The sequence below is a fragment of the Littorina saxatilis genome, linkage group LG6 (genome assembly GCF_037325665.1).
Source record: "Littorina saxatilis isolate snail1 linkage group LG6, US_GU_Lsax_2.0, whole genome shotgun sequence".
In the NCBI taxonomy this organism is placed as follows: Eukaryota; Metazoa; Mollusca; class Gastropoda; order Littorinimorpha; family Littorinidae; genus Littorina; species Littorina saxatilis.
Window position 1 is genome coordinate 4,141,180 of NC_090250.1, and position 24,184 is coordinate 4,165,363.

The 24,184-nt window shown below is 52.0% G+C and overlaps 1 protein-coding gene across 1 annotated transcript in view; it reads right to left on the bottom strand.

Moving 5' to 3' along the window:
* The window catches only part of LOC138969602 (protocadherin-11 X-linked-like), a 53,353-nt gene extending 29,382 nt beyond the window's left edge, over positions 1–23,971 (bottom strand). Inside the window, exon 1 of the mRNA XM_070342459.1 lies at positions 20,527–23,971. Coding sequence (XP_070198560.1) covers positions 20,527–23,328 — 2,802 coding nt within the window. The 5' untranslated portion in view covers positions 23,329–23,971. The remainder of the gene's footprint in view (positions 1–20,526) is intronic.
* Between the last annotated feature and the right edge of the window lie 213 nt (positions 23,972–24,184).

The following is a 24,184-nucleotide window of genomic DNA, read 5'->3' on the forward strand; positions in this document are numbered from 1 at the left end:
CCTCCTCCCTCCCCGTTTGCCTGACACTATCCCCCCTCCTCCCTCCCCGTTTGCCTGACACTATCCCCCCTCCTCCCTCCCCGTTTGCCTGACACTATCCCCCTCCTCCCTCCCTGTTTGCCTGACACTATCCCCCTCCTCCCTCCCTGTTTGCCTGACACTATCCCCCCTCCTCCCTCCCCGTTTGCCTGACACTATCCCCCCTCCTCCCTCCCTGTTTGTCTGACACTATCCCCCTCCTCCCTCCCTGTTTGCCTGACACTATCCCCCCTCCTCCCTCCCCGTTTGCCTGACACTATCCCCCCTCCTCCCTCCCCGTTTGTCTGACACTATCCCCCTCCTCCCTCCCTGTTTGCCTGACACTATCCCCCTCCTCCCTCCCCTTGCCTGACACTATCCCCCTCCTCCCTCCCTGTTTGCCTGACACTATCCCCCTCCTCCCTCCCTGTTTGCCTGACACTATCCCCCTCCTCCCTCCCCGTTTGCCTGACACTATCCCCCCTCCTCCCTCCCCGTTTGCCTGACACTATCCCCCTCCTCCCTCCCCGTTTGCCTGACACTATCCCCCTCCTCCCTCCCTGTTTGCCTGACACTATCCCCCTCCTCCCTCCCCGTTTGTCTGACACTATCCCCCTCCTCCCTCCCCGTTTGCCTGACACTATCCCCCTCCTCCCTCCCTGTTTGCCTGACACTATCCCCCTCCTCCCTCCCTGTTTGCCTGACACTATCCCCCCTCCTCCCTCCCTGTTTGTCTGACACTATCCCCCCTCCTCCCTCCCCGTTTGTCTGACACTATCCCCCTCCTCCCTCCCTGTTTGCCTGACACTATCCCCCCTCCTCCCTCCCTGTTTGCCTGACACTATCCCCCTCCTCCCTCCCCGTTTGCCTGACACTATCCCCCTCCTCACTCCCCGTTTGTCTGACACTATCCCCCTCCTCCCTCCCTGTTTGCCTGACACTATCCCCCCTCCTCCCTCCCTGTTTGCCTGACACTATCCCCCTCCTCCCTCCCTGTTTGTCTGACACTATCCCCCTCCTCCCTCCCCGTTTGTCTGACACTATCCCCCTCCTCACTCCCCGTTTGTCTGACACTATCCCCCTCCTCCCTCCCTGTTTGCCTGACACTATCCCCCCTCCTCCCTCCCTGTTTGCCTGACACTATCCCCCTCCTCCCTCCCTGTTTGTCTGACACTATCCCCCTCCTCCCTCCCCTTGCCTGACACTATCCCCCCTCCTCCCTCCCTGTTTGCCTGACACTATCCCCCCTCCTCCCTCCCTGTTTGCCTGACACTATCCCCCTCCTCCCTCCCCGTTTGCCTGACACTATCCCCCTCCTCCCTCCCCGTTTGCCTGACACTATCCCCCTCCTCCCTCCCCGTTTGCCTGACACTATCCCCCTCCTCCCTCCCCGTTTGCCTGACACTATCCCCCTCCTCCCTCCCCGTTTGTCTGACACTATCCCCCTCCTCCCTCCCTGTTTGCCTGACACTATCCCCCCTCCTCCCTCCCCGTTTGTCTGACACTATCCCCCTCCTCCCTCCCCGTTTGCCTGACACTATCCCCCTCCTCCCTCCCCGTTTGCCTGACACTATCCCCCCTCCTCCCTCCCTGTTTGCCTGACACTATCCCCCCTCCTCCCTCCCCGTTTGTCTGACACTATCCCCCTCCTCCCTCCCCGTTTGCCTGACACTATCCCCCTCCTCCCTCCCTGTTTGCCTGACACTATCCCCCCTCCTCCCTCCCTGTTTGCCTGACACTATCCCCCTCCTCCCTCCCCGTTTGCCTGACACTATCCCCCCTCCTCCCTCCCTGTTTGCCTGACACTATCCCCCCTCCTCCCTCCCCGTTTGTCTGACACTATCCCCCTCCTCCCTCCCCGTTTGCCTGACACTATCCCCCCTCCTCCCTCCCCGTTTGTCTGACACTATCCCCCTCCTCCCTCCCTGTTTGTCTGACACTATCCCCCTCCTCCCTCCCCGTTTGTCTGACACTATCCCCCTCCTCCCTCCCCTTGCCTGACACTATCCCCCTCCTCCCTCCCCGTTTGCCTGACACTATCCCCCTCCTCCCTCCCCTTGCCTGACACTATCCCCCTCCTCCCTCCCTGTTTGCCTGACACTATCCCCCCTCCTCCCTCCCCGTTTGTCTGACACTATCCCCCTCCTCCCTCCCTGTTTGTCTGACACTATCCCCCCTCCTCCCTCCCCGTTTGTCTGACACTATCCCCCTCCTCCCTCCCTGTTTGTCTGACACTATCCCCCTCCTCCCTCCCCGTTTGCCTGACACTATCCCCCCTCCTCCCTCCCCTTGCCTGACACTATCCCCCTCCTCCCTCCCCGTTTGCCTGACACTATCCCCCTCCTCCCTCCCTGTTTGCCTGACACTATCCCCCTCCTCCCTCCCCGTTTGCCTGACACTATCCCCCTCCTCCCTCCCTGTTTGTCTGACACTATCCCCCCTCCTCCCTCCCCGTTTGTCTGACACTATCCCCCTCCTCCCTCCCTGTTTGTCTGACACTATCACCCCTCCTCCCTCCCCGTTTGCCTGACACTATCCCCCTCCTCCCTCCCTGTTTGTCTGACACTATCCCCCTCCTCCCTCCCCGTTTGTCTGACACTATCCCCCTCCTCCCTCCCTGTTTGCCTGACACTATCCCCCTCCTCCCTCCCCGTTTGCCTGACACTATCCCCCTCCTCCCTCCCTGTTTGTCTGACACTATCCCCCCTCCTCCCTCCCCGTTTGTCTGACACTATCCCCCCTCCTCCCTCCCCGTTTGTCTGACACTATCCCCCTCCTCCCTCCCTGTTTGTCTGACACTATCCCCCCTCCTCCCTCCCCGTTTGTCTGACACTATCCCCCTCCTCCCTCCCCGTTTGCCTGACACTATCCCCCTCCTCCCTCCCCGTTTGCCTGACACTATCCCCCCTCCTCCCTCCCCGTTTGTCTGACACTATCCCCCTCCTCCCTCCCTGTTTGTCTGACACTATCCCCCTCCTCCCTCCCTGTTTGTCTGACACTATCCCCCTCCTCCCTCCCCGTTTGCCTGACACTATCCCCCCTCCTCCCTCCCCTTGCCTGACACTATCCCCCTCCTCCCTCCCCGTTTGCCTGACACTATCCCCCTCCTCCCTCCCTGTTTGCCTGACACTATCCCCCTCCTCCCTCCCCGTTTGCCTGACACTATCCCCCTCCTCCCTCCCTGTTTGTCTGACACTATCCCCCCTCCTCCCTCCCCGTTTGTCTGACACTATCCCCCCTCCTCCCTCCCCGTTTGTCTGACACTATCCCCCTCCTCCCTCCCTGTTTGTCTGACACTATCCCCCCTCCTCCCTCCCCGTTTGTCTGACACTATCCCCCCTCCTCCCTCCCTGTTTGCCTGACACTATCCCCCTCCTCCCTCCCCGTTTGCCTGACACTATCCCCCTCCTCCCTCCCCGTTTGTCTGACACTATCCCCCTCCTCACTCCCCGTTTGTCTGACACTATCCCCCTCCTCCCTCCCTGTTTGCCTGACACTATCCCCCCTCCTCCCTCCCTGTTTGCCTGACACTATCCCCCTCCTCCCTCCCTGTTTGTCTGACACTATCCCCCTCCTCCCTCCCCTTGCCTGACACTATCCCCCCTCCTCCCTCCCTGTTTGCCTGACACTATCCCCCTCCTCCCTCCCTGTTTGCCTGACACTATCCCCCTCCTCCCTCCCCGTTTGCCTGACACTATCCCCCTCCTCCCTCCCCGTTTGCCTGACACTATCCCCCTCCTCCCTCCCCGTTTGCCTGACACTATCCCCCTCCTCCCTCCCCGTTTGCCTGACACTATCCCCCTCCTCCCTCCCCGTTTGTCTGACACTATCCCCCTCCTCCCTCCCTGTTTGCCTGACACTATCCCCCCTCCTCCCTCCCCGTTTGTCTGACACTATCCCCCTCCTCCCTCCCCGTTTGCCTGACACTATCCCCCTCCTCCCTCCCCGTTTGCCTGACACTATCCCCCCTCCTCCCTCCCTGTTTGCCTGACACTATCCCCCTCCTCCCTCCCCGTTTGTCTGACACTATCCCCCTCCTCCCTCCCCGTTTGCCTGACACTATCCCCCTCCTCCCTCCCTGTTTGCCTGACACTATCCCCCCTCCTCCCTCCCTGTTTGCCTGACACTATCCCCCTCCTCCCTCCCCGTTTGCCTGACACTATCCCCCCTCCTCCCTCCCTGTTTGCCTGACACTATCCCCCCTCCTCCCTCCCCGTTTGTCTGACACTATCCCCCTCCTCCCTCCCCGTTTGCCTGACACTATCCCCCTCCTCCCTCCCCGTTTGTCTGACACTATCCCCCTCCTCCCTCCCTGTTTGTCTGACACTATCCCCCTCCTCCCTCCCCGTTTGTCTGACACTATCCCCCTCCTCCCTCCCCTTTGCCTGACACTATCCCCCTCCTCCCTCCCCGTTTGCCTGACACTATCCCCCTCCTCCCTCCCCGTTGCCTGACACTATCCCCCTCCTCCCTCCCTGTTTGCCTGACACTATCCCCCTCCTCCCTCCCCGTTTGTCTGACACTATCCCCCTCCTCCCTCCCTGTTTGTCTGACACTATCCCCCCTCCTCCCTCCCCGTTTGTCTGACACTATCCCCCTCCTCCCTCCCTGTTTGTCTGACACTATCCCCCTCCTCCCTCCCCGTTTGCCTGACACTATCCCCCCTCCTCCCTCCCCGTTGCCTGACACTATCCCCCTCCTCCCTCCCCGTTTGCCTGACACTATCCCCCTCCTCCCTCCCTGTTTGCCTGACACTATCCCCCTCCTCCCTCCCCGTTTGCCTGACACTATCCCCCTCCTCCCTCCCTGTTTGTCTGACACTATCCCCCTCCTCCCTCCCCGTTTGTCTGACACTATCCCCCTCCTCCCTCCCTGTTTGCCTGACACTATCCCCCTCCTCCCTCCCCGTTTGCCTGACACTATCCCCCTCCTCCCTCCCTGTTTGTCTGACACTATCCCCCCTCCTCCCTCCCCGTTTGTCTGACACTATCCCCCTCCTCCCTCCCTGTTTGCCTGACACTATCCCCCTCCTCCCTCCCCGTTTGCCTGACACTATCCCCCTCCTCCCTCCCTGTTTGTCTGACACTATCCCCCCTCCTCCCTCCCCGTTTGTCTGACACTATCCCCCCTCCTCCCTCCCCGTTTGTCTGACACTATCCCCCTCCTCCCTCCCTGTTTGTCTGACACTATCCCCCCTCCTCCCTCCCCGTTTGTCTGACACTATCCCCCTCCTCCCTCCCCGTTTGCCTGACACTATCCCCCCTCCTCCCTCCCCGTTTGCCTGACACTATCCCCCCTCCTCCCTCCCCGTTTGTCTGACACTATCCCCCTCCTCCCTCCCTGTTTGTCTGACACTATCACCCCTCCTCCCTCCCTGTTTGTCTGACACTATCCCCCTCCTCCCTCCCCGTTTGCCTGACACTATCCCCCCTCCTCCCTCCCCTTGCCTGACACTATCCCCCTCCTCCCTCCCCGTTTGCCTGACACTATCCCCCTCCTCCCTCCCTGTTTGCCTGACACTATCCCCCTCCTCCCTCCCCGTTTGCCTGACACTATCCCCCTCCTCCCTCCCTGTTTGTCTGACACTATCCCCCCTCCTCCCTCCCCGTTTGTCTGACACTATCCCCCCTCCTCCCTCCCCGTTTGTCTGACACTATCCCCCTCCTCCCTCCCTGTTTGTCTGACACTATCCCCCCTCCTCCCTCCCCGTTTGTCTGACACTATCCCCCTCCTCCCTCCCTGTTTGCCTGACACTATCCCCCTCCTCCCTCCCCGTTTGCCTGACACTATCCCCCTCCTCCCTCCCTGTTTGCCTGACACTATCCCCCTCCTCCCTCCCCGTTTGCCTGACACTATCCCCCTCCTCCCTCCCTGTTTGTCTGACACTATCCCCCCTCCTCCCTCCCCGTTTGCCTGACACTATCCCCCCTCCTCCCTCCCTGTTTGCCTGACACTATCCCCCTCCTCCCTCCCTGTTTGCCTGACACTATCCCCCCCTCCTCCCTCCCCGTTTGTCTGACACTATCCCCCTCCTCCCTCCCTGTTTGTCTGACACTATCCCCCCTCCTCCCTCCCCGTTTGCCTGACACTATCCCCCCTCCTCCCTCCCTGTTTGCCTGACACTATCCCCCTCCTCCCTCCCCGTTTGTCTGACACTATCCCCCCTCCTCCTCCCTGTTTGCCTGACACTATCCCCCCTCCTCCCTCCCCGTTTGCCTGACACTATCCCCCTCCTCCCTCCCTGTTTGTCTGACACTATCCCCCCTCCTCCTCCCTGTTTGCCTGACACTATCCCCCCTCCTCCCTCCCCGTTTGCCTGACACTATCCCCACTCCTCCCTCCCCGTTTTTCTGACACTATCCCCCTCCTCCCTCCCCGTTTGTCTGACACTATCCCCCCTCCTCCCTCCCCGTTTGCCTGACACTATCCCCCTCCTCCCTCCCCGTTTGTCTGACACTATCCCCCTCCTCCCTCCCTGTTTGTCTGACACTATCCCCCCTCCTCCCTCCCTGTTTGCCTGACACTATCCCCCTCCTCCCTCCCTGTTTGCCTGACACTATCCCCCTCCTCCCTCCCTGTTTGCCTGACACTATCCCCCTCCTCCCTCCCTGTTTGTCTGACACTATCCCCCCTCCTCCCTCCCTGTTTGCCTGACACTATCCCCCCTCCTCCCTCCCCGTTTGCCTGACACTATCCCCCCTCCTCCTCCCTGTTTGCCTGACACTATCCCCCTCCTCCCTCCCCGTTTGCCTGACACTATCCCCCTCCTCCCTCCCCGTTTGTCTGACACTATCCCCCCTCCTCCCTCCCCGTTTGCCTGACACTATCCCCCCTCCTCCCTCCCCGTTTGCCTGACACTATCCCCCCTCCTCCCTCCCCGTTTGCCTGACACTATCCCCCTCCTCCCTCCCCGTTTGCCTGACACTATCCCCCTCCTCCCTCCCTGTTTGCCTGACACTATCCCCCTCCTCCCTCCCCGTTTGCCTGACACTATCCCCCTCCTCCCTCCCTGTTTGCCTGACACTATCCCCCTCCTCCCTCCCTGTTTGTCTGACACTATCCCCCCTCCTCCCTCCCCGTTTGTCTGACACTATCCCCCTCCTCCCTCCCTGTTTGTCTGACACTATCCCCCCTCCTCCCTCCCCGTTTGTCTGACACTATCCCCCTCCTCCCTCCCCGTTTGTCTGACACTACCCCCCTCCTCCCTCCCTGTTTGCCTGACACTATCCCCCCTCCTCCCTCCCCGTTTGTCTGACACTATCCCCCCTCCTCCCTCCCCGTTTGTCTGACACTATCCCCCCTCCTCCCTCCCCGTTTCACTTTTCCATTCCCAGTTTAATCGCACTGCAATGGTGGCAAAAACAAATCAAGCACGTGCAATTGTGCGGCCGGCCACACACAACGTATCAATACCCACAAGCGAAATTTGAAAGCCAAGGACCGAAAAAAAACCGATCTCACCGGGACCCCTATCACGAGAACGCCGGAAGGACATGCCACGATAGTCTATAAAGTTCACGGGCAACTGGGCACCTCCGGTCAAGTCCTGACACACGCCGGAAGGGAAGCAGGACATGACCTTCCAAACGGTCCCTATACATGCAGTCCCGCCCTCGCACGCCAAGAATGCGTAAGCCACGCATGGATTGCCTCCCCTGGTGACAGCTGAGAGAACGCTGTGATATATTAAGACTGCATCTGTAAGAACATGCAGTCTACTTTTTCACCAGAAAGAAAACCTGATCTCTGTTATTGCACCAAAGAGAACACCCAGTATCTTACTTCATCAGAAAGAACACCCAGAAACTACGCCCAGTTTTCTACATCGCCAGATCAGAAAGAACTTCCATGCAGTTTCCTAATGCACCTGAAAGAACACCAAGTCTCTCTTACAGCACCAGTCCTTGTCTGGCACCAGGGCTCAGCAGTCTGGCACCTTCCTGGCCTGATTAAGGTCAAGCAACACTTCCCTGTGGAGAGTTGGGCGAGGGCAGGAAGCTGGGGATCCCTCGCCACAGGAAGCAGCGGGGGCTGGTCAATATTTGGCCGGACCGCAAGACCTCAATCAGCCTGGGCAGGACGTGCGTTGTGATGAAGTCTCAGGACTGGGGTCAAGGGGTAGCCGCTCTATCTACAGTCTGCTGCGGTGTCTCCGCGGCCCTAGCCGCAACGAGCACGCAAACAAGTCTTGAATATAAATAGAAGGATCTTGGTATTGTTATTATTCTCCGTGTGTTCGCTTGTCTCGTGCATTGTTAGCAGCGTCTAGTTATGGGGAATGCAATCACGAGAGTCAGTCCGATTCCGCTCTTTTTCCGTTGTTATACATGTGTGGAATTGTAAACTTTCAGAATGATCTCTCTCTCTCACTCTCTCTCACTCTCACTCTCTCTCTCTCTTTACATCCAGTTTTGAACACAACCTTATGATCTACAATGTTTCTACATAACGCGCTTCATGTACATAAACATATATGTTCTACCATTAATGTTTTTTTCCGTAGTCATAGTTATAGTAAAATAGTTTAGTCCCTCTTTAGGGCGAGGGCCAGATGCAAAAAAAGCATATCTATGCTTATTCTTGTCATATTCTCTTTCTCTCTCTCTCTCTCTCTCTCTCTCTCTCTCTCTCTCTCTCTCTCTCTCTCTCTCTCTCTCTCTCTCTCTCTCTCTCTCTCTCTCTCTCTCTCTCTCTCTCTCTCTCTCTCTCTCTCTCTCTCTCTCTCTCTCTCTCTCTCTCTCTCTCTCTCTCTCTCTCTCTCTCTCTCTCTCTCTCTCTCTCTCTCTCTCTCTCTCTCTCTCTCTCTCTCTCTCTCTCTCTCTCTCTCTCTCTCTCTCTCTCTCTCTCTCTCTCTCTCTCTCTCTCTCTCTCTCTCTCTCTCTCTCTCTCTCTCTCTCTCTCTCTCTCTCTCTCTCTCTCTCTCTCTCTCTCTCTCTCTCTCTCTCTCTCTCTCTCTCTCTCTCTCTCTCTCTCTCTCTCTCTCTCTCTCTCTCTCTCTCTCTCTCTCTCTCTCTCTCTCTCTCTCTCTCTCTCTCTCTCTCTCTCTCTCTCTCTCTCTCTCTCTCTCCTCTCATGGTAGACACCGAGAGACCCTTTGACATTAACTCAGATGAAATTCTGTATTGCGAACATTTGTTATGCGTAATGGCTTTGTGCTGAAACGCTGATAACTCTGCACCTGACAGAAGGGTTAGAAATACACACGAAAAACTGCTTCCCGCATAAAATTAATCCATATTTCAAATGTTCTGTCTGCATTAAAAGGACATTTGAGTTAACTGATCTGATAACCGAGATTGATGATTACATCAGAATAGAAACCGGCTTTGTGCGACGATTTTATTACCCATACATCAGGCCGTAAATTACTTTTACCAGACATAATTCAATTCCGGCAATCGAGCACCTCATCTTTTACCAATGTAGTCCAAACAAACTAATCAAAGAGCGGCACATTCATTATGCACAGGCCAGCGGTACAAAAACAAGGTGTCGGTTACGGAAGAAAAACAGAAACATATCCCAAGTCTGTCCTCACGACTGAGGCGTGGAAACACGTCCCCGCCCCACTCCTTTCTCTAATTAACTCCGACATGGACACACCCGGGAGGAGGGGCGGACTCAGAGATAATGAGTCATTAATAAGTAATATGACTTCCGTGGAGGCGAAGTGAGCCGCTACCGCCGAGGCCCTCGCCAACTGTTCCTGTACTTTCCTTCCGCCCCACTCCATTCATTGCCAGGGATTACAAACACTCCCACCCGGCCACGGCGACAGTGCCACCCGTTTCAACTTCTCCCCCATGAAGTGGCAGCTGCCGTGGTTCGGGGTACTTACTCTCCCCTTCTAGTTGCCTTTCTACCCGGCTTACTGTTCAGTTCAAAACTCTTCATGGGCCACTTCAGCGACGACTGACTTGAGAATAAACGCTACGCGAGCAAGCGGTATGAGGTGGACTGTTTGGTGGGATCTTCCATGCTGCCTTGAGCTGCTTTCAATTTCCAAGAAATTTAGGTCAATGTTTTATACCATGCATATCAGCTTTTTTTGTCGGTTCATATTGTCGCTCACTTTTCCAGTTGATAACACTTACAATTTACCCGTCGCCCCCCCCCCCTCCCACACACACACACAACGCCCCCCCCCCCCCCCCAACAAAACAAAAAGTAGTAAGGAAGACAAGCAGAAATAACGAAGAGAAGAAAGAAAGAAGGAATGAAAAACAAAGCAAACGACACAGACAGACAGACAGACAGACAGGCAGACAGACAGACAGACAGACAGACAGACAGACAGACAGACAGACAGACAGACATATGGAAGAACAACAAAAAGACTCAAAAATGTTCATGGAAAGAGCTAGCTACATCTTGCGAAGCTGTTTTTCACACAATACAACATAACTGCATGTACAATTCTGACGCTTTTTAAAAAGCCACGAAAAGGCGAACTGTCTTCGGCACTGAGGAGTAGCGGCGGTACACGACACAGATTCCTGCAAATCTACCAGTACAACAGTCGACCATGTTTTGGTTTGGGATTTCGCTCAGGTGGCCTTTTTAATTCGACCTCCAGCCCCTGAATCCTGATCCCCTAACCATACACCCAACAATGCGTGTTCTAATCTTATTTGCGTCCAACAGTGCCCGCAAACCTGCTGTAATCCTCTTTCAAAACGCGCGGTGACTAATGTATTGAGATCTGGGGGGGTGAGGGGAATTGGGAGGAGGGGGAGGGGAGAAGGGGGGGGGGGGGGTGGTGGCTGTGCTCTGGAACAGCCTCCGGGCACGAGCCCGTTGTCTGCGCAAATGACAAGCAACGGCCACTGTCTCAACGTGTTTGGAAGTCTAGGTTTTTCTCAGCTGGTTGCGTGGTTCGGTTGACGACACTGCAAGCCGTCGTGTAAGTATGCGCACGTGACTTTATTGCACTGTCTGGACAGACTAAGTAAGTATTATGCTATACTCGCATGTACTTTTCTTCTACAGACACAATAGTAAGCAGGTACCGTAAGAGCAGGATAAATCTCCCTTATAGGAATCGAAGTATTCACCACGAAAGCAGGTCCCTGAAATTGTTTGATTGAAAATTACATTGAAAGGTTTTCAAGGATAACTTACTCAATCAATCAATTAGGCTTATATCGCGCATATTCCGTGGGTACAGTTCTAGGCGCTCTGCAGCGATGCCGTGTGAGATGAAATTTTATACGGCCAGTAATTGCAGCCATTTCGGCGCATATTTACCTTTTACTAATCTAGCACTAAGCCAAAAACTAGATATACAAGACCAATTTCATATTGATATATCTCCCACGTAATCTAGTGGGTTTTGTTAGTAATTTGAAAAAGGTGTGATGTTGACTAGAAATATAAGATCAGTAAAGGCACATAGACATTTTCCCTCCAAATATATTATATACAATTAAGTTGACAGATCAAAGTAAAATTTACAATTGGACTGCCGACGCTATTCATACACCAATCAATTATCGTATGTACTTAAACAATCACCCCTTCCGCTAATTAATCAATTATCTTCTCTACTTAACAATCCATAAAACCTTGTTCTTCAATCACACGATTATCTGCTCTACTTTGAACAATTCATAAAATCTTTTTGTTCATAACTTATTAATTCCACTTTAAACAATCCATAAACCTTTTTTTGTTCATCAATCAGTTATTTGCTCCACTCAAACCACCCACAAACACTAATCTCCAATTGTCTCATTGGTGTTCTGAATATATAAATAGTACATTTCTCACAAAACATTCTACGACATTTGTTCGATCATCATAATTCGGAGAGACATTGTATTTTGTATAACAAGCCACGCTGACAAGAATTAGTGTATCTCCTCAGGGCTATTTTGCCCTTACTCTACGAACAAAGACTAGCTTACAGGGGAAAGTCAAGAGAGGTTAGTCCCTGGCTTACAAGAAACAATCACAAAAGACAAAACCTTCCAAAGACCTCTCGAAAGGAGTTATAGTTCATGCTCCGCTTGCGTTTCTTTTGATAAGGGTTTTGCTGTCCTTGCCTGGGGTCGTGTTGGCCTTTGTGGCACTGTTTATTTGCACAGTTGTGTGCTTTGGCAATCAGGTTTTTATTAGGCGTGTGGGGCTGGTAAACTGTCAACAAGTTAATACTATTGCGCTAGGCTTACCTCTCCCCTCCAAACCTTGACTAAAACATACTCCTTCCCGTCAACAAGTTAATACTATTGCGCTAGGCTTACCTCTCCCCTCCAAACCTTGACTAAAACATACTCCTTCCCGCCAACAAGTTAATACTATTGCGCTAGGCTTACCTCTCCCCTCCAAACCTTGACTAAAACATACTCCTTCCCGCCAACAAGTTTATACTATTGCGCTAGGCTTACCTCTCCCCTCCAAACCTTGACTAAAACATACTCCTTCCCGCCAACAAGTTAATACTATTGCGCTAGGCTTACCTCTCCCCTCCAAACCTTGACTAAAACATACCCCTTCCGCCAACAAGTTTATACTATTGCGCTAGGCTTACCTCTCCCCTCCAAACCTTGACTAAAACATACTCCTTCCCGTCAACAAGTTAATACTATTGCGCTAGGCTTACCTCTCCCCTCCAAACCTTGACTAAAACATACTCCTTCCCGTCAACAAGTTAATACTATTGCGCTAGGCTTACCTCTCCCCTCCAAACCTTGACTAAAACATACCCCTTCCCGTCAACAAGTTAATACTATTGCGCTAGGCTTACCTCTCCCCTCCAAACCTTGACTAAAACATACTCCTTCCCGTCAACAAGTTAATACTATTGCGCTAGGCTTACCTCTCCCCTCCAAACCTTGACTAAAACATACTCCTTCCCGTCAACAAGTTAATACTATTGCGCTAGGCTTACCTCTCCCCTCCAAACCTTGACTAAAACATACTCCTTCCCGTCAACACAAGTTGAATCAGCGGCGGTTTTAGGGAGGATTATGCCCCAACTATGGTATAGTAAGCTAAACGACAAGTCAATAGCAGCTTGCCTGTGGCTATCTTTCGGCTGTACCTTACTAACGAATGAATTTATAACCAAGGGCGGAACTTGTTGAAACAAGTTCAACTTTCCACGAAGACCTGACGTGAGAATACAAGAATTAAAAAAAAAAACAAAAAAAAACCCCATCTAAAACAACAGCTGGGCACCCTCACCAAGAAGAATCAAGTCAGTCCAAATCGACAACTAAATCGCATTTAGTATTTTCTCAGATTAGTTCCACAGTAGCTTTCCTTCCGCGTCTTGGCCAGACATTTTGTTCAAACTGAACACGTTTTACAAAACACATACAGACGGACGAGACAGGCACGGTGCTACCTCAACAACAAGAGACAGATAATGAGACAGATTCAGTGACATATACAGTCACAAGACGGAAAATCAAGATGAGAATACACATGCCATTCTCTCGCCATACTTCCTTCTATATCAGGACGAGAAAACTTGCAACAGACAACAAAGTAACAAATAGAAAACTCCGCAATAAGCTGGGCAACAGAAAACGACCAGACAATAATAACATCGAAGAACATGTAGACATACAGGATCTGACTGACAAGAACAGACAGAATGGTAAAACACACCGAAAACTGCAAATTTACAAACCAACAGCAACAGACAGTAAACCGACATTTTCAAATTAACAAAGACCGCCTGCCAAACGCAGCTGAGCCGTGAACAGTCAAAACAAGACAGTGAACACGCATCATTAGCGAGGGCACAGGAGGAGAACGGCGTCAACCCTCATCTACCTCACTCTGCAACCCCCCCCCCCCCCCCCCCCCCCTAGCTTCCAAAACACCCCATCATGAACATATACGCCCTCTCATCCTCATCGGTGTCATGCTTTCTGACCGAAAGCCTACTTACCGAACCCTACTGATTCAGACTTCTTCATTGGAACCCACCTACCCCAAGGCCCATTTAAGTAAGTACCTTTATAAATCTGAGACAATCAGGTCTTGAAAAACAGGTAAATTAACAGAGGTTATGAACAGAAAATCTGGTCTTGAAAAACAGGTAAATTAACAGAGGTTATAAACAGAAAATCTGGTCTTGAAAAACAGGTAAATTAACAGAGGTTATGAACAGAAAATCTGGTCTTGAAAAACAGGTAAATTAACAGAGGTTATGAACAGAAAATCTGGTCTTGAAAAACAGGAAAATTAACAGAGGTTATGAACAGAAAATCTGGTCTTGAAAAACAGGTAAATTAACAGAGGTTATGAACAGAAAATCTGGAAAGCAAATGTCTTGAAAATGGGGGTTGGGATCTGAAATCGGAAGGAGAGAGTGGCGCGGTGTGGGTGTGTGTGTGAGGAGGGGGGGGGGGGGGGGGGTATCCACTGTCTTTCCCAAACCTTTGCCAAATGAGGCGTGACAGAAAGACACGGAGTGGAACGGTGTCTTGCACGCTAGCCGCCTTGTCAAAACAGCCCGTGGTGCATGAAACCCGCGACCTTCTTTACAAGCAGCTTCTTTCCCCAAAGTCTTTCCGCTAATGGGTGTTGGGAAACCATCATATCTGCTTGGGCGCATTTAACGTTCATGCAATATGCAGTTAAAGAGGGGTGGATGGGTGTAGGGTATTGAGAGGAAATGAAACCGTTTGAACCGGTAGGTTGGCGCTGGTTAAAATATTAACGGATCTGGAGGAAACAGACAACGGAACATGCCATGGAACAGGAGGAAATGGATTTAACATTGACTGCTCATTCTGAAAACTGCTATGTCTTGTAAAAGTACTTTTTTTACTAGTCTGCTTGGACCAAGAAAAAAAAATGCAGTGACCATATTTTTTCCCACCGACCACAAAACTTTTTTTTAACACTTTAAAAAAAAAAAGATTACAAGTACAAAACTCGATTTTGCAGACTGTCTTTACAATGACAGTTACTCCTCTCTGGCATCCAGGGGACACAACTCGCACGATTTCCGGCCAATGAAAAGCAACAAGACTGACATTGAAGTCCCGTATAGATCAGATAGTTATAGACTAACAAATGTCTCAACAGAAAAGTTATTAGGGAGAGTGACGTAAGCCCGAGTCACGGACGAAGCAGCTGAGACGACATTGAAAAATATACCTCGGCGTATATACAGACCCAAGCGACAGAGTCGCGTGTCAGACGCTACGGAATTAATGACAAGTCTCTAACGGTCCCTGCTTGACAAATGATGGCTTGACACCCTTCCCCTTGTGTCAGCGCCTTAGTCAACAAGACAGCGACCATCCCGGGGACATGCGGACGGTGATGGAACTCCTATCAAAACACGCGGCCAATACCTTCCCTGCTAGGCGCTGAAGCAATTCAGTAATTGAGCCTGGGACGAGATAGGTCCAAGGCAACTGGCTTCCCCCGAGGCTCGCCATTGTTAGCAAGTGACGCGGCTCCCTGCTTACTGTGCGCGATAAGACACGGCGGTGTATATGTACCTGGAATTGGCTCACGTCCTGATAGCCATCGCTAAAAGATCCCCATCCTTTGGTGCGACTGACAAGGCAAAAAGGAAGGAGTTAGGAGGGATAAGATATCCTTTTCCCAACCTGTCAACCAATATGTCATGTTAGCCTCAGCGCAGCCTGCTGGTCTAACAGAGGACGCCGGCAAAGATGTACCTGAAATTGGCTCATGCTCTGATAGCCATCGCTAAGTAAAAGATCCTCCTCCTTTGGTGTGACTGACAGGAGGGAAAAGAATGGGGTTAGCGAGGATAAGATATGCTCAAACTGACTACCTCGATCATCATTTTGTTTTACGCTTTCACGGTGAAACCTTTAGGGGCATGTTCCCGGGTTTATACCCCGCCGTCTTTAGATGAGATACAAGATACAAGATATTTATTCACCAATTTTGCAAAAGGATTTCATCTTGGCACGGCACGGTAAAAATAAAATACACAGGTGATTGCGTGTAATCAGCCACCTGCACTTATGGTAGAATGACCGAGATCTTGAGCCATTGTGGTGACACAGGGGTGGAACTTGGATACCGTCTGAGTCTGCACATAAAGATGACCCGTGTCCTTCCCGGCCTGGATTCAAACCCGTGACCCCAGGATCACAAGTTTAGTGCTTTACCCCCTGAGCTACCCGGGACCCCAGGATCACAAGTTTAGTGCTTTACCCCCTGAGCTACCCGGGACCCCAGGATCATAAGTTTAGTGCTTTACCCCCTGAGCTACCCGGGACCCCAGGATCACAAGTTTAGTGCTTTACCCCCTGAGCTACCCGGGACCCCAGGATCACAAGTTTAGTGCTTTACCCCCTGAGCTACCCGGGACCCCAGGATCACAAGTTCAGTGCTTTACCCCCTGAGCTACCCGGCCCATTTACTGCCCTCCTCATTTGCGTTGTGGCTTTTAAGGCAAACACAAAGGACTTACGGTATGAAGTGGGATATGTTATATGAGATACCCATTTCTTATCCTGAACAGTAATAATAACATGATACATTAGTAATATATATCATCCCCTGGAGCAATTTTTTGATTAGTGCTTTTGTGAACAAGAAACAATTAACAAGTGGCTCTATCCCATCTCCCCCCTTTCCCCGTCGCGATATAACCTTGAATGGTTGAAAACGACGTTAAACACCAAATAAATAAAGAAAGAAAGAATATATATCATGTTAGGAAGGACACACCACCGTAGGTAATCTAACCGAGCGCAAAAAGGCACGACGGTATAGACAAGGGGAAGAAAGAAAAGAAAGGAGTGATAGGATATTCTTTTGCCAACCTGCCCTCCAATATTAGCAGAGATCCGTAAATATGGCAGGATTTAAGGGCTGGGGGGGGATGGCGGTAGGATATCGTTGTCTCCACCTGTCTACCGATATGTCATGTTTGGAAAGACGCACCGCCGTAGCGCAGGCTAATCTAACAGTGGACGGAGACCCTTGGAGACAACTCTCCCTGCCTGCCTATGTTCGCGACAGTCGCCCCTTCCTTTCGCCGCGCTGCCAATATTGGGTTTCCGCCTGTCTGCTCTGTTTCCATAAGCTTTGCGGCATTTCCCCCCACTTAGTGGTATGAACTTATCCGCCTCCTCCGTTGTTGGCCTCGTGATTTGCATTTCTCCCCTCACCTCTGTCCTTGTCACACAAGCTCTGTATCTTTTTTGTTTGTTACAGTATCTAAGCTCTCAGGACAGTGCGCCCCCTTCCCCCATTTCAGGACTTCAACAAATCTGAGAAAAATCAGGTACTACGTATACAAGGGACGGCGTTTTAAAATGGAGGTATTTATCTAGCGATACTATGAACATTAAATCTATACATTTAGTGTCTTAAAAGGGAAAACTTTGTGTGTTTTTTTAAAACAGGGGTGGGGCGGTGTGGGGCGGGCGAGAGAGGGGGTTCTGAAAGGAGGGGGTTAGACTGTGCTTCCAACCAGTCCGTTGCCCCGAAGATTTGCATCCCACCCCTCTCTACGTATCGTTGCCCCGAAGATTTGCATCCCACCCCTCTCTACGTATCGTTGCCCCCAAGCTCTGCATCTCACCCCCTCTCTACGTATCGTTGCCCCTAAGCTCTGCATCTCACCCCCTCTCTACGTATCGTTTCTCCGCAAGCTCTGCATCTCACCCCCTCTCTACGTATCGTTGCCCCCAAGCTCTGCATCTCACCCCCTCTCTACGTATCGTTGCCCCCAAGCTCTGCATCTCACCCCCTCTCTACGTATCGTTGCCCCTAATCTCTGCATCTCACCCCTCTACGTATCGTTGCTCCGCAAGCTCTGCATCTTTTTGCTGGACACAAGTAATCTACGCTCTCCGTTCCGAGACAGGATTAGCTGACTCGTGTCAAGTTACTTTCCCCTTGTTGTCAATATCGTAAGCCAACAGACTCCTGATAACCGCAGCATCGATACGCTTGTAACCTCCCCTCTGGCCGGTCTTAATGCCCGGAAAATCACTGTATTAAATGTCTCGCGCAGACTCTCGATAATACACTCTCGCAATGATGCTGCGATATCGGTAATACACTGCAATTGTGAGTGGTGCACCATCCGTTCGATAATATACTCCGCATAGTACGATTTCTACATTACTGAACTCGCAATAACGCACTATCCGCTCGATAATATACTCCACATAGTACGATTTCTACATTACTAACTCGCAATAACGCACTATCCGCTCGATAATACACTCCACATACTACGATTTCTACAGTAGTAAACTTACAATAACGTACTATCCGCTCGATACTTATACTCCACATTGTATGATTTCCACACTTAGTAAACTCACATGCACTTACGTTCTATCCGCTCCATATTAATACACTCTACATAGTACGATTTCTACAGTAGTAAACTCACAATAACGTACTATCCACTGGACGTGGAACTTCCATGATGCCTACAGATCTGCCCAAACCCTATTTCGATTTATCCAATACATTCTGGCAAGTGTTGACAGCTCGATTAACGTATATCAAATTACGTGCACGTGCAGGAAACTTGATACGGTCCCAGTTCTCGCGATAAAAATAGAGAATACTACATGGCTTGCTGTGTCGTACCAGATTTACATGAGTTGTTTTTCAAAATATTGAACTGCGAGCGAAAGCGAGCTGTTCACTATTTGAAAAAGCAACGAGTGTAAATCTGGTACGACACAGCAAGCCATGTAGTATTCTGTTTATCCTACATACTGGATACTTACGTGTATTTTACTGAAAATGTCCTGCAGTCGAGGCAGCTAAATTGAAGACGCTTGTTTTGGAACCTCGATCTCTTCTAAAGCCTCGTGCAATCTAGTACGTCAAAGCAAAGAAACGTCACTCTGAAAGTGTGGCGTGACGTGTTAGTTCTAAAGATTCATCGAGGGTAATTAGCGAGCGCCATTTTTGGTTTCTATAATGACGTTTGTCTCGGTGACTTTGGCATCATAAGCAGTGGAAAAACAGGTCCCTGCCAGACTTGCTTGACATGACCTCATTTACATGATATACACACGTGTGATTTGAACGATTATTATCTCACGGGTGTCTCTCTCACGTATGTCAGATAATAGTTAATACACTTCTTCCGCACGCGGTGTGAGAGTCAGTGACTCCTACAGATGTTACAAACACATCAGTTCCGCTTGCCATCGACCTCACCCACGTTTACATTATCACTATCTTAATGAAAAACACAGAACACTGCACTATATAATTATGCACCCTCGGCAATAAACTGTCGGTAATTTGCTATCAGTAACATAACTATCTCGACACAGTGTGCACTTGCGTTCCGCCTGTCATCCTCACTGTGACTGTGAGCCATTAATTCTGAAGTTTTAATTATCACCGTCTTAATGAAACACATAGAAAAGGTTACCTAGGATACCTGGACGCTTAAGTTCTCATAATTAGACAATCACCGTCTTAATTAAACATCTGGTAGAGGTTATATGCGCAATGCATTCTCCAAATTTTTGTCTCTCAATGGCATAACTATCTCAGCATATAATTATATAACATTCTCTATAATTTTTCTCTCAGTGGTATAACTATTTCAGCATAACATATTGTCAATATCACCCTCCAATAGTGTGATATAATTGATTATTACACATGTTACAAAAAATCAGCGCAGAGCAGTGCATTTTTTTTCCGGAGCCAGGAGGCCCACGTGGTTAATACGTTCCTCTTTAATGCTGGGCCCCGAGGGCTCGTTATGACTCGGTAAACGCGTTATTTATTAATTTCCCAGAGAGCAGAAACCCATTCTTTGGGGCTGGCTGGCTAACAAAGTTATGTACCATCCGGGGAGAACTTAATATCAGGCGCCTGGCGTGAACATGAAAGAGATAAAATAATAGCTCCACAACGAGTGATTGCTTAGACAAGCGTGACAAAACGAGCGCGCACACATTTGCAACAAAAAATAAATCATTAGACAATGCGGCGCCGACAATTGAGATGGGCAGAAACATAATTAATACTGCGATGATAATGGGATGCACTACAATAATGATGAATTTTATTCCAATATGCTGTTTGCAACAGACGCAGAGAGAGAGACACACGAACAAGAAGAAGAGCTACTTGCACGGAAACTGTGTACTACAATTTGAATAATGTAACGCTTGGGCAAAGAAGGAAATGGGGTGCATCATAGACATATGAATTATCCAAAAACAGTTAAGAGAAATAAACAAGGCCACAAGTTCACACTCATAGACGCAGACAGACAGACAGACAGAGACACATTCAAACGGACGGACGAAAGGACGAATAGACAGATGCACGAGACGAAGAAGAAGACCAAGAAGAAGACCAAGAAGAACAAGAAGAACAAGAACCAAAGAACCAAAAAACAAGAAAATGCATGTACACAGCCCAAACAACAACAACAACAACAACAACAACAACAACAACAACAACAACAACAACAACAACAACAACAACAACAACAACAACAACAACAACAACAACAACAACAACAACAACAACGCTATAACACCACACAACGCCACTCACCGAAAACAGTTTGTGGTCCATGGTAGATCCAGGCGAGCTCTTCTTGAAGGTGGAGAAGGACGCGCCCTTGGACATGGAAGAGGAGTCGTGCATGTCATCGTCGCTCACAAAACTCAGCTCTCGTTTAATCTTCCGCTTCAGCTTCTCGATCTCGTTCTCGTAGTTCTCCAGCGCGGGACTCTTCTCCTCCATGGAGGCTGGCGGCAGAGTCTCCTGCTTGTAGATGTTCTGCTCTTCCGCCTTGGCATGGCCGTGGTGCTTGCGCTCCCTGTCGATCCTGCGGATAATGCAGATGGTGGCGAGGACGGCTAGAGCCAGGGCCACGGTCACGCAGACGAGGGTGATCACGATGGCGATGTTGTGGTCAGCCTTGCCCCCTGCAGCGAACAGTCCACTGGAGTTGCTGAGCGTGATGACCACGTCTAGGTTAGCCAGGGTGGTCATCTGAACGACCTTGCCGCTGTCCTGGACCGAGACTTGCAAGTGGTAGGTGGCGGCGTCCCCGGCCTCCAGCCGGCGCGTGAGGATCAGTTCTCCCGTGACGCCGTCCATGAGGAACATGTCCTTGCTGTCGCCCTGCACGCTGTAGCCGAAGCCGTCGTTGCCGTTTTTGCCGAGGTCCTGGTCATGGGCGATCACCTTGGTGACGATGGTGCCTTCGGGCACGGTGTAGGGCAGACGCACGGTGTGGTTGTGCTTGTTAGGGAACGTGATGTTGGGCGCGTGGTCGTTGATGTCGGTGATGGTGACGGTGACCGACGCCGTGTCGTTAAAGTAGACGTTCTCGGCGTCCACCACGAACACCTTGAAGGCGAACACGGTGTCGCCCTTCTCCCTGTCCAGCGGCCGCGTGGTGGTAATCCTGCCCGTGTAGACGTCGATGTCGAACTCTGAAGGCGGCATGAACTCAGGGAGGAAGGAGAACTGCAGCTCCCCAGACGCCATGTCATCGAGATCAACTACTCGCAGCGTGTCCACCACTGACCCCTTAGGCTGCTCCTCCCTCACACTGAAGTCAAAGTGGGACTGGGCGAAGTGCGTGGGGCTGTCGTTGACGTCGTCTATCCCCACGTGGACGATGGCAGAGGAGGACATGGCTGGGGTACCTCTGTCCCTGGCCTGGACGACCAGCTTGTAACTCAAGGTCGTCTCGCGGTCAAACTTCTTCATGGCTCGCAGGATGCCGGACACCGGGTCGATACTGAAGGCGGAGTTGGGGTTGTCGATGAGGGTGTAGGTGATATTACCGTTGTTGTCGGTGTCGGGGTCCATGGCGATGACCTGGAAGACGTAGAGGCCGGGCGCCATGTTCTCGCGCACCGTGACGTGGTACTCGGGCTTGGAGAAGATGGGGGCGTTGTCGTTCTCGTCGCGCACGTGGATGGTAAAGGAGGAGGAGTTGTGCAGCGGGGGCTCGCCGCGGTCGCTGCACGAGACGTTCACGCGCTGCTGGCGGTCCTCCTCGTAGTCCAGGCCCTTCTGCAGCAGGATCTTGTAGATGTAGGAAAAGTCGGAGAACTTCTCCAGCCTGAAGTGCGGGTTGGCGAGGGAGCAGGCGATCTCTCCGTTCCTGCCGCTGTCAGCGTCAGACAGCGACACGTGCGCGATGAAGCTGCCGACCTCGATGGACTCGGCGATGTTGGTGCCTCCAGGCGGCAAGGTGATGTCAATCTGCGGCGCGTTATCGTTGACGTCGGCGACATTAACGATAACGGCGGCCTGGGCTTGCTGTGTGGGCGATCCGTGATCCTTGACCTCCACCATGAACTGCAGGCGCTTGTCCTTCTCGAAGTCCAACGGGTTGACCAGAATCACGTCCCCTGTGGCCTGGTCCACGGCGAACTGGTCGCGGATTCTTTGCGACGTTCTGGCGCTGAAGGCAAAAGTCAAGGCCCCGTTGTGAGCGCTGTCGGGATCCACGGCTGACAGTCGGAGGATGGGGACGCTGGAGGGAGAGTCTTCTTTCACCGAGATGTTGAACAGGTCTTTGCTGAAGGACGGGGCGTTGTCGTTCACGTCCTGGACGTTGATAGTGATGTTGACAGACCCCGACCGTTTAGGGAAGCCTCCGTCAACGGCTACGACCTGAATCCTGTAGGTGGACTGCTGCTCGCGGTCAAGCGGCCGCATCAGGACGATGCCCAGGTCAGCGCTCATGCCGCCCACGGTGGGCATCACCTCCAGACGGAAGACGTTCTGGTCGGGCAGGATGCGGTACTCGTTGATGTTGTTGGTTGGCCCGGTGTCCGTGTCGATGGCGCCGCTCGTGAGCAGCACGTGCCCGACAGGCACGGACTCGGGCACGTTGAGGTACACGGCGTCTTTGGGGAACGTGGGCGAGTTGTCGTTGATGTCCTCCAGCACGACGGTGATGTGCACGATCATGATGAGGTCGTACAGCTCCGTGGTCTGCTCCCACTTGTACACGCCTACGTCGAACTCCATCTCGCAGGGCTCAGTGGGCGAGTTGAACTCGCACTCCTGCTCCCTGTCCAGCACATGGCCCGTGCGGATCGTGCTCGTGTTCTCGTCGATGGTGAACTTGGAGCCCTGGGTGGAGATGGAGTACTGCAGTTGCTGGAACTCGTCCTGCGTGAAGCGATTGTACAGGTTCGAGTCCCTGGCCACGTTGCCCACGAAGGTCGACACCTGCGATTCCTCCTGGATCTTGTAGTGGAGGATCTCCTCCTGTCCTTGAGCCACGGAGGGACCGCAGCTGAGGAAGACCACCACAACCACCAGCCATAACCCCCACATCCTGATTCTCATCCCTTCGCTTCCCTGTTGTTGACTGGATTCCATTGCGGCGAGACGAGAGACCCGTCAGAGTTGTAATCCCAGCTTTTGTGATCGGCGTCTCATACCCCTGTCTTCGTGCCGAGTCCCACGGATCGCCCCGACACGTCAGTCACACAGGAGTTTGCTTAGGACCTTAGGATCTCGCTGAGCACACACCGGAGCAGGCCACAAACCCCGATGCAATAATGGGAAGGCACTGACAGCAGAACCTTAATCCTTGTTTACAGCCGCGTCTCGAATCTCTGAGTAATTATTTCTGTATAGCGGGCTTTGTCGCTCCGGCTTGCGAGCGAGGGCTTGGCGAGGGATTAGGCGGGCAGACCGACACGTTCCCTGCAGAACGAGGGTTGTGTGACTCTCGTCACCTCGACATCCGATCCGCTATTCACTGCCCCTGGTCTCTCATCATCCACAGACAGCTAGAGTCCCGCTCTCTCTTTGCTTCCTGCTTCTCTTGTCTGCCAGTCGACAGCTAGGACTCCTCTCTCTCTCGTTGCACTGAGCTTCGTTTTCTTCGTCTTCAAGCTGGTACCCCCCTCTCTTTGCTGCTGCGGCTTTTGTCTGCTGGATTCTTCCCACTCTCTGTGCTACAGCCGGCTCTCTCCTTGCAGTGATGAGACCAGTCTCAGGACCCCCGGGCGCTGCCTGTGTTCTGCAACACGAGAGAAGAGGCGAACATGATCAGATTGGGTGTCGTGCTGTGTTGACTGACAATATTAGCCGCACAGATTTTGGGGGCTCGGGTGGTTTGAATTGGGGGTGAGGGGTGGGGAGGGGTGGGTGCAATTGGTGGTTTAGCTTTGCTAACTGAGTAAAATTCGCAGTAAGAGAGAGAGAGAGAGAGAGAGAGAGAGAGAGA